General features: G+C 36.5%; 1 protein-coding gene across 1 annotated transcript; it reads left to right on the forward strand.

Moving 5' to 3' along the window:
* The first annotated feature begins 1,601 nt into the window (after positions 1-1,601).
* LOC135597176 (nuclear cap-binding protein subunit 2-like) lies at positions 1,602-7,936 on the forward strand. The gene is made up of 9 exons (XM_065089766.1): positions 1,602-1,731; positions 1,831-1,908; positions 2,011-2,234; positions 3,918-4,056; positions 4,149-4,182; positions 6,091-6,195; positions 7,309-7,362; positions 7,543-7,646; positions 7,741-7,936. Exons 2-9 carry the CDS (start codon positions 1,891-1,893, stop codon positions 7,813-7,815), a joined length of 753 nt encoding a protein of 250 aa, XP_064945838.1. The 5' UTR covers positions 1,602-1,731; positions 1,831-1,890; the 3' UTR covers positions 7,816-7,936.
* The last annotated feature ends 3,640 nt before the right edge of the window (positions 7,937-11,576 follow it).

Raw genomic sequence — 11,576 nt, forward strand, 5'->3', positions numbered from 1 at the left:
ATAAAAATTTAATGTGATTCTTTAGTGTAATCTTATACTAATAGAAAACTCACTAAACATACTTCTTATAATTCAAACATGGGTCGCTACATTAATATATATATTTTTAATAATATCAATATAATTAGTAGATACATCATTCTTTTATAAAACTCACCATAATAAATGTTTAGTAATTCTATTGTAGGCCTTCTCTAAGTTAATAAAAATCATATGTAAATCTTTCTTTTTCTCCATATATTTTTTCATTAATTATATTAATAAATCAATAACTTATATAAATAATCTTCCAAGCATAAAATCAAATTGATATTCAGAGATATTTGTTTCAAGCATTATCATATTTGTTCCAAGCATAAAACTCACCTTATGATTTTAATTTTTCTATAATTTGAATAAATTTATATTTTACCTTTATTTTTATAAATTGGCACCAAAAACTCTTTCTTCATTTATCAAACATCTTTCCAAATCTCATAATTTTATTAAATAATTTAGTTAACCAAGTTATTCTTTTATCCCATAAATTTTTTCAGATATCAACTGGCCTTATACTCTTGTTATTTTCATCTTCTTTAATATGTTTCTTATTTCATTAACTTTAATTTTATAAATAAATTTATAATGATTAAATCTATTACTATTATTTATCATTTAATTTAAATACTATGTGGAATATTTATTAAATAATTCATAATAATTTTTATCTTTTCTTAGTCCCGTTATCATTAATAAATATTCTTTGATCTTCATCTTTAATACATTTAATATTACCTAAATCCTTACACTTTTTTTTCTACCCTTAGTAATTCAATATATATCTTTTTCATCATCTTTAGTATTTAATTTATTATAAAATTTATCATATGCTTTATATCTTATCATATTAATCATTTTTAGCCTTTTTTTAGATTATTTATATCTTTTAGGTTTTTTCTATTTTTAAAATTTTATCAATCTTTAAAACATGATATTTTTAGTAATAATTATTTTTAAACTTCTTCAGACTACCACTAACTCATTCTTAAGATTACGCCTCTATCCTTAATTTATATAAAAAAAATTTTCGTTAGCTTTTAATCTTATTAACCGTTGTTAGTCCAAACAATATTAATATTATCCTTTTCTAAGTTCCAAGTAACATCTGTTTTGATCTTATTCTTAAAAGTATTTACATTACTATTTTTAAAATTCGATCATCTAGTTCTAATAATTTTTTTAATTTTTATAATAAATATCTAATATTATTTCATCAGTCATCGAGTATAATTTTATAATTCATACAAATAACTTTATATATCGTTTTAGTGAAAAAATTATTTGATTATAATTATGATCAATCTTATGAATAATTAAATATTAATTTTTATATTAATAATTATAAGATCATACAAAGTTATAAAATCTAAAATCATACTATTATCTTCAATTTTTCTCCCAATAACCAAAACTCCCATATATCTCTTTATATTTACTATATTTTTTTCTAAATTATTATTTATCATGATATTTATTGATTTTTGTCCTCCCGATGAACTTAGTAGGACATTTGTGGAACTCTTGAAGATGATCTTATATTTTTTGTTTTTGAAAATTTAATATTTTATTAAATTTCTTTTTGTAATATCAAAGTAGTCTACTAGTTGTATGCATTTGGGGTTGGGGTCTCTCTCTCTCTCTGGCTCTCTCTGTGCTGTGTTCGCTCCTCCCTTCGTCCTTTACGCTCCTACAGTTAAGCTTCGCACCTTTTATGCTCGCTTCCAAGTTTTCCCTTCTTTAAAACCCTAGATTCTCTCTCTTTCTAACTCGCGCGCATTTGTCGTCTTCAAGCTTGATCGGTAGAGCGACCGGAATCCTACTCTTGATCTGATGCTCCTGTAACCCTAGCAAATGGCTTCTTTGTTCAAGGTCGTTGGGACTTCGAGTTCGACGATAATTTGTCTCGCTGCCTTTTCTTCCTTTTGATTCAGAGTTGTTTGATTGATTTCCTCCCCGTTTGCTTGTCGACAGGATCTCGCCAAGCTATCGGCGTACCGGGACAGGAGGTTTCCGGGCAACCAGGAGGAGTATGAGGGCGCGCTGCAGACCTCGACGACGGTCTACGTCGGCAACATGTCGTTCTACACCACTGAGGAGCAGATGTACGAGCTCTTCTCTCGCGCCGGAGAGATCAAGAAGATCATCATGGGGCTGGATAAAAACAGCAAAACCCCCTGTGGCTTCTGCTTCGTCTTGTAATATGTGTTCCTCCGTCTCTGTTTGAAGCTTTGCGGTGACCGACTTTTTAGTTGAGCATTATACTAGGTTTTTGCTACATGGGGTTTTCTTCTCAAGATTCCAACTTTTGGTTGCTATATTTGGTATTTGATGTTTTTTTTTTCTAAATCAAGATCTAGTTAGACTTGATTTTATCGAAATTTAGAAATAAGCTAGTGGCTTACCTGTCTTGCCTTTAGTTCCATGGACTTAGTAGTCGTAATATGGGTAAGCAGACAATGGCCTCGACAATAGGGAGACTCCTCGCTGAGATCAATATGGGAATACTTGGCGTGCATTTCCATGAATGTAGAATTAGATTTATGGCAACTGTTGATTGGATTTATTACAATTTTCATGTTTTCATCGGATTTTTTATGTTTGGATTTGCAGTATTGGAAACCCTTTCCCTTGTTTAATTTATTATGTTTTTGAGATGGTTAACGTTTATTCATTTTCAAGTTATTTGGATTGTTGCTGTTGGATATTAAAAGTGACTATGTTAAATTGAGCCTTTTATTGCCCATCTTTGCCCTTTCTAAAACTGAACAATTAACAATTGCCAACAAGCATTACTTTAACTTGAAATGAACTAGATAGAACTCTAAGTTGAATCTACTTCTAGTCAGCTACACTTCCTTTTCATTTCTTGAGCTTCATCAAGGTCTGTGACCTTGATAGCCTTGTGTTTGAGTCCATGAATACCCCCTTACTTGTGAATTATGTGCGAATATGATCTTGCTTATGCCCAAAGCACCTTGTTTATTGCTATTTCCAACTCTACCATTAATAAGCCAGGTTGAGCATAGGTTGGTCTGTAATGGAAATTACTTCAGGTTCTTCAACAAATTGGCCATGTTGATGAAAAAACCTTGCTAAATTTTTTTGTTTTGTTCCATCTGCTGACAGACGAAAAAAATAGCAAATAATATTTTTCTTTAGGTGTAATGTTAACAAGTATGACCCAACCAACATATATATATATATATATATATATATATATATATATATATATATATATATATAATTAACAAGGAACATGTAAATAGTTACAACCAACAGATATGAACTCAAATATAAATATTAGACAACTACAAGTCTTTTATGTTTGTTTAAAACAAATTGAGATATGAATTATATATAATTTAGGAATTCTTATGTGATCCAATTCTTTTGGCTTTGGACAAACATTTTACATGTTAAGTTTGAAAAGAAAAGGGGAACGAAAAAAGATCACGTTTTCTAGCATAAACACATAGGTTGAGGTAGTTTCTTTGTGGAATGACAAGATCCTTCTTATATAAATTATTTGTTTTAGATTGTCTTAACAGTACCACACACGCACACACGCACACACATATATTTTCTTGTTTATACTATAAGCAGGAATTTCTTGGCTTTCTTTTGCCTTTATAGTGCATATCCCTTATGGGCTTCTGAAAGTATATCTAAGCTAGTATGCTGATATATAAACAAAAAGGTGCAGGCTTAAATATTCTTCCTGAAGAGTATGATGTCCATCAATTTGTTCATGTTTTCTTCTATGATTTTTAGTAATTTATAGTCATTTCCCTTTCTGAGGAAACAAAATCATTTCTTCTCATTAGACTTCTTATTCAATCTAAGAGCCACAGTTAATTACATTAAGAGTTCTTTCGTAGGTACTACTCTAGGGAGGATACTGAGGATGCTGTCAAATATATCAGTGGCACAATGCTTGATGACCGCCCAATACGTGTAGATTTTGATTGGGGATTTGAAGAAGGGAGGCAGTGGGGTCGTGGTCGAAGTGGTGGACAGGTTATTATCTATCTATCCTTTTCTTATAAATACTTGTTCTTCTATAAGTAGAGTATTATTTTCCTAATGCAATGTTATGTTTCTTTTCATAGGTGAGAGATGAATATCGTACTGATTACGATCCTGATATCCTTTGAGTGGAATTACATGTAATTACATTTTACAATAATATGTTTTATGGTGAATTTAGTGTCTTATTCTTCTGTCAGTTATGATCTAGATTATTAATTGCTCATTGTCAAGCATGAAAACCATATAGTGAGACCCTAAGCACTTTAAATTAAAATTTAATTTGTAGAATTGTCTGAGCCCATTTACTTGTAAACCTTCACATGCTGAATAGGAAAATTCTCTTTGTAGCCCTAACATTTTGTTATAACCAAGATTTTAAATTTTGTATCATTTCGGTGTATCAGGCTTTGCTCGGTACGGTATGATATGACATACCGAGCTGTACACCCTTCTTTTAAGAAGAAACCATCTTGCATGCGGGCGAGGATGGTTTCTTCTTAAAAGAAAAAGAAGAAACCATCCAGGGGAGCTGGCAAGGATGGTTTCTTCTTAAAAGAAGAAGAAACCATCACCCTCTTTCCATATCGAGAGATGGAAAGGGGGTGATGGCGGAGCAGGCGACGATGCGATGGGTCGCCTCCATCCCCAGCTCGAACTTATCCCCGCGAGGCACTTCGCAATGCTCCCGGGATAGTCGGATTTGGTGGGGATCCAGCCCAAGCTGAGCTCTTCTCCCGCTCCCCCGTTGTTGTCGCCCTCAGTGACTGTGAGGAAGAAGACCAAGATGACGGCGAGAGCGAGAAGGGGAAGCAGCAGTCCAACCTGGGCCAGGATCCCTCCGCCCCCTATTGTGTTTCGCTCGACGGAGCAAGGACGGCACCCTACAGTGTTCCGCCCGACGAAGCGAGGACCCTCCCCTTATCGTGATTTGCCGACGGGGTGCTTCTTCGTGTTCCGCCACGTCTAACTCTCTTCTTTGTCATGCCTTCTCCATCCAACGAGTGCTGCAGCCTCTTCTTCCTCGCCGTCGTACTCCTCGTTCTATCCGCCAGCTGATACCATCTAGTAGCTGGCTTTGAGGATGATTATAATTTATTACAAAAAAAAAGACCTCTTATTGCAAACAGTAATTATGTTAGATTTCTCTTCATTTCAGTTTGATTATACAATTTGACCTTTCTTAAAACTTTAGTAATTCAGCAAGTTCTACAAGATTTTCAAGGTAAACATTCATTAGTTTTTAGATTTGTTGTTCCTTTCTTTGAATATAGTTTGTAATGCTACAAGATGAGAGAATTCTAAGAGGTGACTCTTCGGTGGGAGATGAAGGACATGTAACAATCGATGGTTTTCCTTTGCTGAAGCATCAAAATACTTGAAATTTCTGATAGAATAGGAAGTAATAGAAAAATATTGTGTAAGGACAAGCTCTTGTTGTTTTAATGAATTAATCAAAAGTTTGAGGCAAGTAAAAAAATATAGCAACAATAGATAATATTTTAATCTAGCTCTTATCCTTATGTGGATGAGTTGACTTGTGGTATAAATATACATGATCATTCTTGATAAACCCACTTTGAACAGAAATGCTGAAAATTTTAGTTACCCAGGAACTCCCAGTACCAACAAGTATGCAAGGTCTAGGAGACAACTTTGTGACTCACTGCCTTCAAACATCCTAAGCCCTAAATCCATCATGTGAACTGTTGTTTTTCTTACTAATGTTTGAGTTGGTTATATTGGTTCCCTGCTTATAAGAACCTACCTTATTGTGTTTGATTACCTTTTTATTTTACTTTCATATTTAACAGTCTAACTGCAATGGTTGGATCTTGTTGTTTTTTAGTAAGCTAGTTCAAAACTTGTCTTCTAGTAGGTGTTTTTTTGCATCCTTCTTGAAAATGCTTTTGAAATTCCATTGGAATACATGTTATTACATTACAAATAGGTAGATTACAATTTTTATACCACAAATATCACTTTGTAGTTTGTCTATCACCTTATATTCTTAACAAGTATCACGTAGAGGTGGCTATGGGAAGCTGGTTCAGAGAGAGCTGGAATCACAGAGAGAATTAGTGGATTATGGTGCAGGGGCACTGAGTGCTTTTCAACCACCTATGCCATGTAAGATCTGTACACTTCAGATAACTGTTTGTGCACTTCAGTAGGCTTTTATTATTATAATCACTGCATTTGTGACTCACTTTTCTGTACCTGATGTCCTTCTCTTGTGCCATATACCTGTATAATCTTTTCTTATTTAGTTCCTTGTCTGTACTTGCTGACATTTGTAGCCTCTAGTTCTAGCCTTGGCTTGTCTGTACTTGATGTTCTTCAGAGAATACATCATGTGCTGAACTTTGTTGAAAACAATTGACTTATGGCTTCTTTAGTTATTTAAACAAGACTATTTGAATTTAAAAGATCAGGGTCATCATGTTTGAATTACTGAAAAAAATTATTTTGGCTAGAGGCTACAGGTTTTCTTTTTTTGGCTTCAGTGGCTATTTTAATCATCATCACTTGTAGTCAATCTCATGTTTTATATGGTATTATATGATATTTAATATTTGGATTTTAGTTGAGTTAAAATCAAACACCCGGTTGAAGCCAACATGAGGAAGCCGGTTGATTGTACTTATGGCATGAGATATTTTATGGCGCTCGAAGACATGAAAGACATATGGTCACCACTAACAGGATATGCACTCCAATGGACATCTGGATATGATAAAGTTAGGTAGATGAAATATATATAGTTAGACTTCACTATGATGACCAAGCCTGAGATGGAGGAAGATTAAAGATAAACAATTTGGTGGAAAATAAAGTTTCTAGGAGCACTAGTTCAGGCAAGAGATGAACTTGTGGAAAAGATTATTTGCTAATTGAACTATTAGCATTGTGGGTCTTCACTAGTTAAGTGAAGCTTAAGCAGGAAGAGTCTTAGATGATCAAACTCTGACAGACCTTGTCCACAAAGGATATAACACGAGTACACATGTTGGGTAAGCCAATCATGTAGAGTGCTTACAATTTCCCGCTGTTGTTTTTGTCAATTTATCTATCACTGAGTTTGTTAAGGTTCAGTTTGCTGAGTCAAAGAAGAGTGTCACTTTGGTTGGCTAGCTATGTTTAGTGAAATGTCACAAAACGTTTCATGTTTACATGTCTTAGAATAATTAGTCCTTTTGTTACCTTTCTTTCGCAATTCTAACTTGTATAATCCAACTACAGATGGTAGGCATGGTGGAGACTATGGTCATGGTGGTTCACATCGGCATGGTAGAGGTATATGGTTACAGATTGATCATCTTGTGACATTTATTTTCCATTACGGTTCAGTCATGAAAAAGATGTTGAATGTCGGTGCTTTCCATGTTTTGTTTTATGGTGCATTCAGTATTGTAAAGTATTTCTGTTGCTTTGAAACATGGAAGTACATATTTGATATCCATTGAATGTGAATAGATTATCGGAAACGGAATAGGGAAGATGAGCATTCTGCATCTGAAATGTCAAGAAGAACATCAGGTTATGAGTCAAGGAGAAGCTCTGATCATGATTCAAGACCGGTATTCATTACTTCATGAAGCAAATCTTTTTCTTTGCTTAGTTGGCATGAATTGTTTTTCTTTGCCATTAGGGAAACTCATTTTACATCCTCAGGAGAAGAACCCTCGATTTCGAGAGAGTGGTGACTCTGATGACGAAGATGATGATGATCAGAAAAGACGGCGTTGACAGGTAAAGAAGAAATTCTGAAGATATTTACTTGGACTGTTGATTATCGAGATTATATTTATTTCCTGGAAAAATGTTAAAACTCTTTGCTTTAGTAAAACACTTGCCACTTATGTTCTCATTCTGATATGTTTAGCAATCAGCAGTTTTAATTAATTAATTGACATTGGTTGATTAACCATATTATGGAACCAAAAGTTTATTAGACTTGCAAAAGAATCTACCAACTGATTTATTTAATTTTTTTTGAAAAATAACTTAGGTTATTTTGCCTTTGGCCTGCTTGCTTTATGGTCATGAGCAAGAACACCATTTTGTATCCTACAGGATTCAAGTAGTTATAGAACTTATGTTGGTCGTGCGATGTCCGAGTAACATGTGTGTGATGTGACTTTTGGTTCTTGCATACAACAAAAACTGCTGCTGTTCTCCTAGAAAAAATGTTCAAGATTTCCAATTGAACTTGTGTTGCTTACGAAGTTTACATACGTTTCAGGTTATGAGACAAGTAACTCTTGTATTAAACATGGGTTCAGTTTTCCATTTTTGGGTGTCTGGGCGAAGGTTCCGTCAGTAACTTTGGAGGCAAAAAAAAAAAAAAAAAACGAGTATTTTTCTTCATTTACAAGAAAAAATTTAATATCACAAAAAATCCCCTAATCGAGCATCTAAAGCAAAACAGAGGCGAGGAATGCGGAATATGTCAATGCTAGTGAATTCGTACTCAAAAGGATTCTTCTTGCTTGATCTAAGGGTGTTGGTGTGGATTCGATAGTGTCGTGGCTAGGAATGTTTTATACTTGGATTCAGCTGTGTTGGGGGATGTTTCATGTTTATATTCGGTTGTATTTGTAGTCGACGGATATTTTGTCATTGGATTTCATCGTATTACAGTGGGGGGTCGCATTATAGTCGAGACGATATTTTATAGTTGAATTCGATCATATTGTGGCTGATTGGGTTGTAGTCAACGAAACACTTGGGGATTGCGTTGTAATCAAGGAATCTTTCATGATTAGATTTAATGTGCGGATTCAGTTTTATTATAGTGGAGGGATGAATCACACGTGTGACCTGTTATCATCGCTTCAAGTGTCAACGTGTATGATCACCTCTACAATGCTCTAGTTCCACGTGTGTGATATGTCATTGTCGTTTTTAGGCAGTAAGAATCTCTAGATGCGTCAATTGCGATGTTTTAAATTCCAATTTATTTAATTAAATAGGTCTAGAATTGGGTTCGTACATTTCGATCAATCATTCACCTAACTAGGTTTGTCAAAATTTGATTGATGGAATCTAAATTCAATTGAGCAATGAAAATACACGGATCAAATTCGATCAAAATTTTTTTAATTAAAATAAATTAAATTAATCAATTTTATAATTAAAAACATAAGTAATTTTTTTTTAATTTTTGAAAAGTAAAACCATACTTTTGCATGGGATATGTAATGAAATTATTTGATTTTTAAAGGGCATAATTAAAAAAATGAATTAAAATATACAGATATAAATTGTTTGATTTATGATGGATAAAAATATTCTTTTGGTCAAAAAGAGAAAAATACATCTATTAACCATCGATAGTGGGTCTCACCAGTGGTTCACCGAACCTTCGCTTGCGCACGAATCGTGATGGTGCTGTTATTCTCAAGCGGTTGACCAACGACCTCACCATCGTCGCACCATGTCGTCGCGTCCACATGTAGCTGTCCGCCACCATGCTATGCTGTGTCATCGTGCCCACATGTGGCTTTGCACATGTGTTGCCTAACAACCCCATTATTATCGCGGTGCATGGTTGTGCCCACTGTTTCACTCAGGCACTCATTGGCCTTCGGCGTTCAATTGACATCAGTCATGGCCAACCAATGTCATAGTGATGTTGCTGTAGTCGTCGCATGCAACGATAGTTGTCGTAGCTACTGCACTGTCACAAACGATCGTCGTGCACCCGCAACAACTTTGTTCGTCGCTTTTGCATGCTTGTATAGAGACATGGTAGCATGTTTTGCCTTGGTTTTGTGTGTTTTTGCTTGGAAAATATAATCAATGATAGTTCGCAGTGCTGTAGTGCGACCGCTCGTCGTGCCGGGCCGAACTACCCTAAAATGACTCCGTTTTCGCGTGCCACGGCTTGTTTTTTGCACGTCGCAGCTGCACGCGAAATGTCAGCTATCTTAGCACCTTGGAACCCCCCGAGTGGCACAGGGTTGGATGGGGCTTTGGTATATTGTCGGGCGTTAAACAATCTTCACAAGTTCGCACATTAACTTGATGGGAACTTGCCTTCGCGCTCGGCACCCGGTGAGCAGTTGTTTGTGGACTTGTAACTGTTCGTTCTATCTTCTAAAGTCCTTGTTTTCTCCTTCCCTCTCTTTTCTCTCTTGCACTCAAGGTGCTCACTGAATTGCTTGTAAAGCTTTCCTTTTTACAAGATGTCGGGACTTGTCCGCCGCTCGTTTTCGAACTAATCAACTTTCTCTTTTATATGTCATTCGGGACCTGAGTGAGGTTGCAAATTGGTTGACCCTTTGCGGATGCATATCGCAAGGGCGCGTCATGACTTAGGCAATCCCAGCTAAGTCCAAGAAGTTGGCGTAAGGGTGCTTCGCGACTTAGGCAACTCAAGCTAAGTTCGCGACTTTGCTGCAAGGGTGTCTCATGACTTAGACAATTCCAGCTAAGTCTGTGACATTGTGGTATCAGAGCAAGCAAGCAATTCGAGCAAGCAGCGAAGAAACTTCGTACTCTGGCCATGGCCAAGCATCGTGGCGAATCGAGTAAGGCAGGGCAAGCCAAACCATTGCCCCAAGCAGCTACATGTGGGCTGTAAGTGCAAACTCGCTCTCATGTTGGTGGAGCCGCTCTGGAGGATCGTGACAGCGAACATGATGAGTGAGAAGTTGGCTACTCTCTGCGGGCGGAGGAGACACAATCTAGTGTGCCAATCGGGAAAAAGAGCCATAATGAGAGACTCACGACGGCGGAAACCCGTCTAGATGTTCTTGAAGCGAGTTTGGAGCTCTACCAAGGCCAACAAAGGCTTCTTGGGGTACAGAGCTCGCAAGAAGAAGCTATATCCCAAATCAACAAGGTTGAGGCCCTAGTCGATCGATTGACGAATGATACCAAAGGCTTCGTGCAACATTTGCACGAAATCGTGGCAGAACTCACTTCCAGAGTTACAACGCCCATAAAGGGCCAAGCTCAAAAGGCAAAGCCCTAAAACCTGGTAGATGCTTCTTTGCGGAGGGCCACACATGGTGAGGGAGTGCCCACAGAAATAAGCACTCAATGTTTTAACAGCTTCCATCCATCCCCCCAAATCAGACAAGGGCAAAGCCGTCACCCTCAGTTCAAGTAGTTTAAAATCCAGCAGTGACGGTGAGGAGTCACAAGGTCCTCGAATGGGAGCAATGCGTTTATTGAATACATTACAGGGTCAAGTGGGGGAGAACATGAAGCCAAAGCCATAGAAAGCAGAGAGTAGTGAGTTGATGTATGTGGACATTAAGCTCAATGGCCAAATAACCCATGCAATGGTGGACATGGGCGCTACCCACAACTTTATTATCGACCAAGAAGCAAAGCGACCTGGGCTGATCTTGGAGAAGAACCCAAGTCGGATGAAGGTGGTGAACTTGGAGGCCAAGCGGATCTCCGGGTTGGCAAAGGGAGTTCCTATCAAGAACGGAATATGGAGCAAGAGCACCAACATGATGACGGTGCCACTAGATGACTTTCAAGTGATTATC

The sequence above is a fragment of the Musa acuminata genome, chromosome BXJ1-11 (assembly GCF_036884655.1).
Source record: "Musa acuminata AAA Group cultivar baxijiao chromosome BXJ1-11, Cavendish_Baxijiao_AAA, whole genome shotgun sequence".
NCBI lineage: Eukaryota > Viridiplantae > Streptophyta > Magnoliopsida > Zingiberales > Musaceae > Musa > Musa acuminata.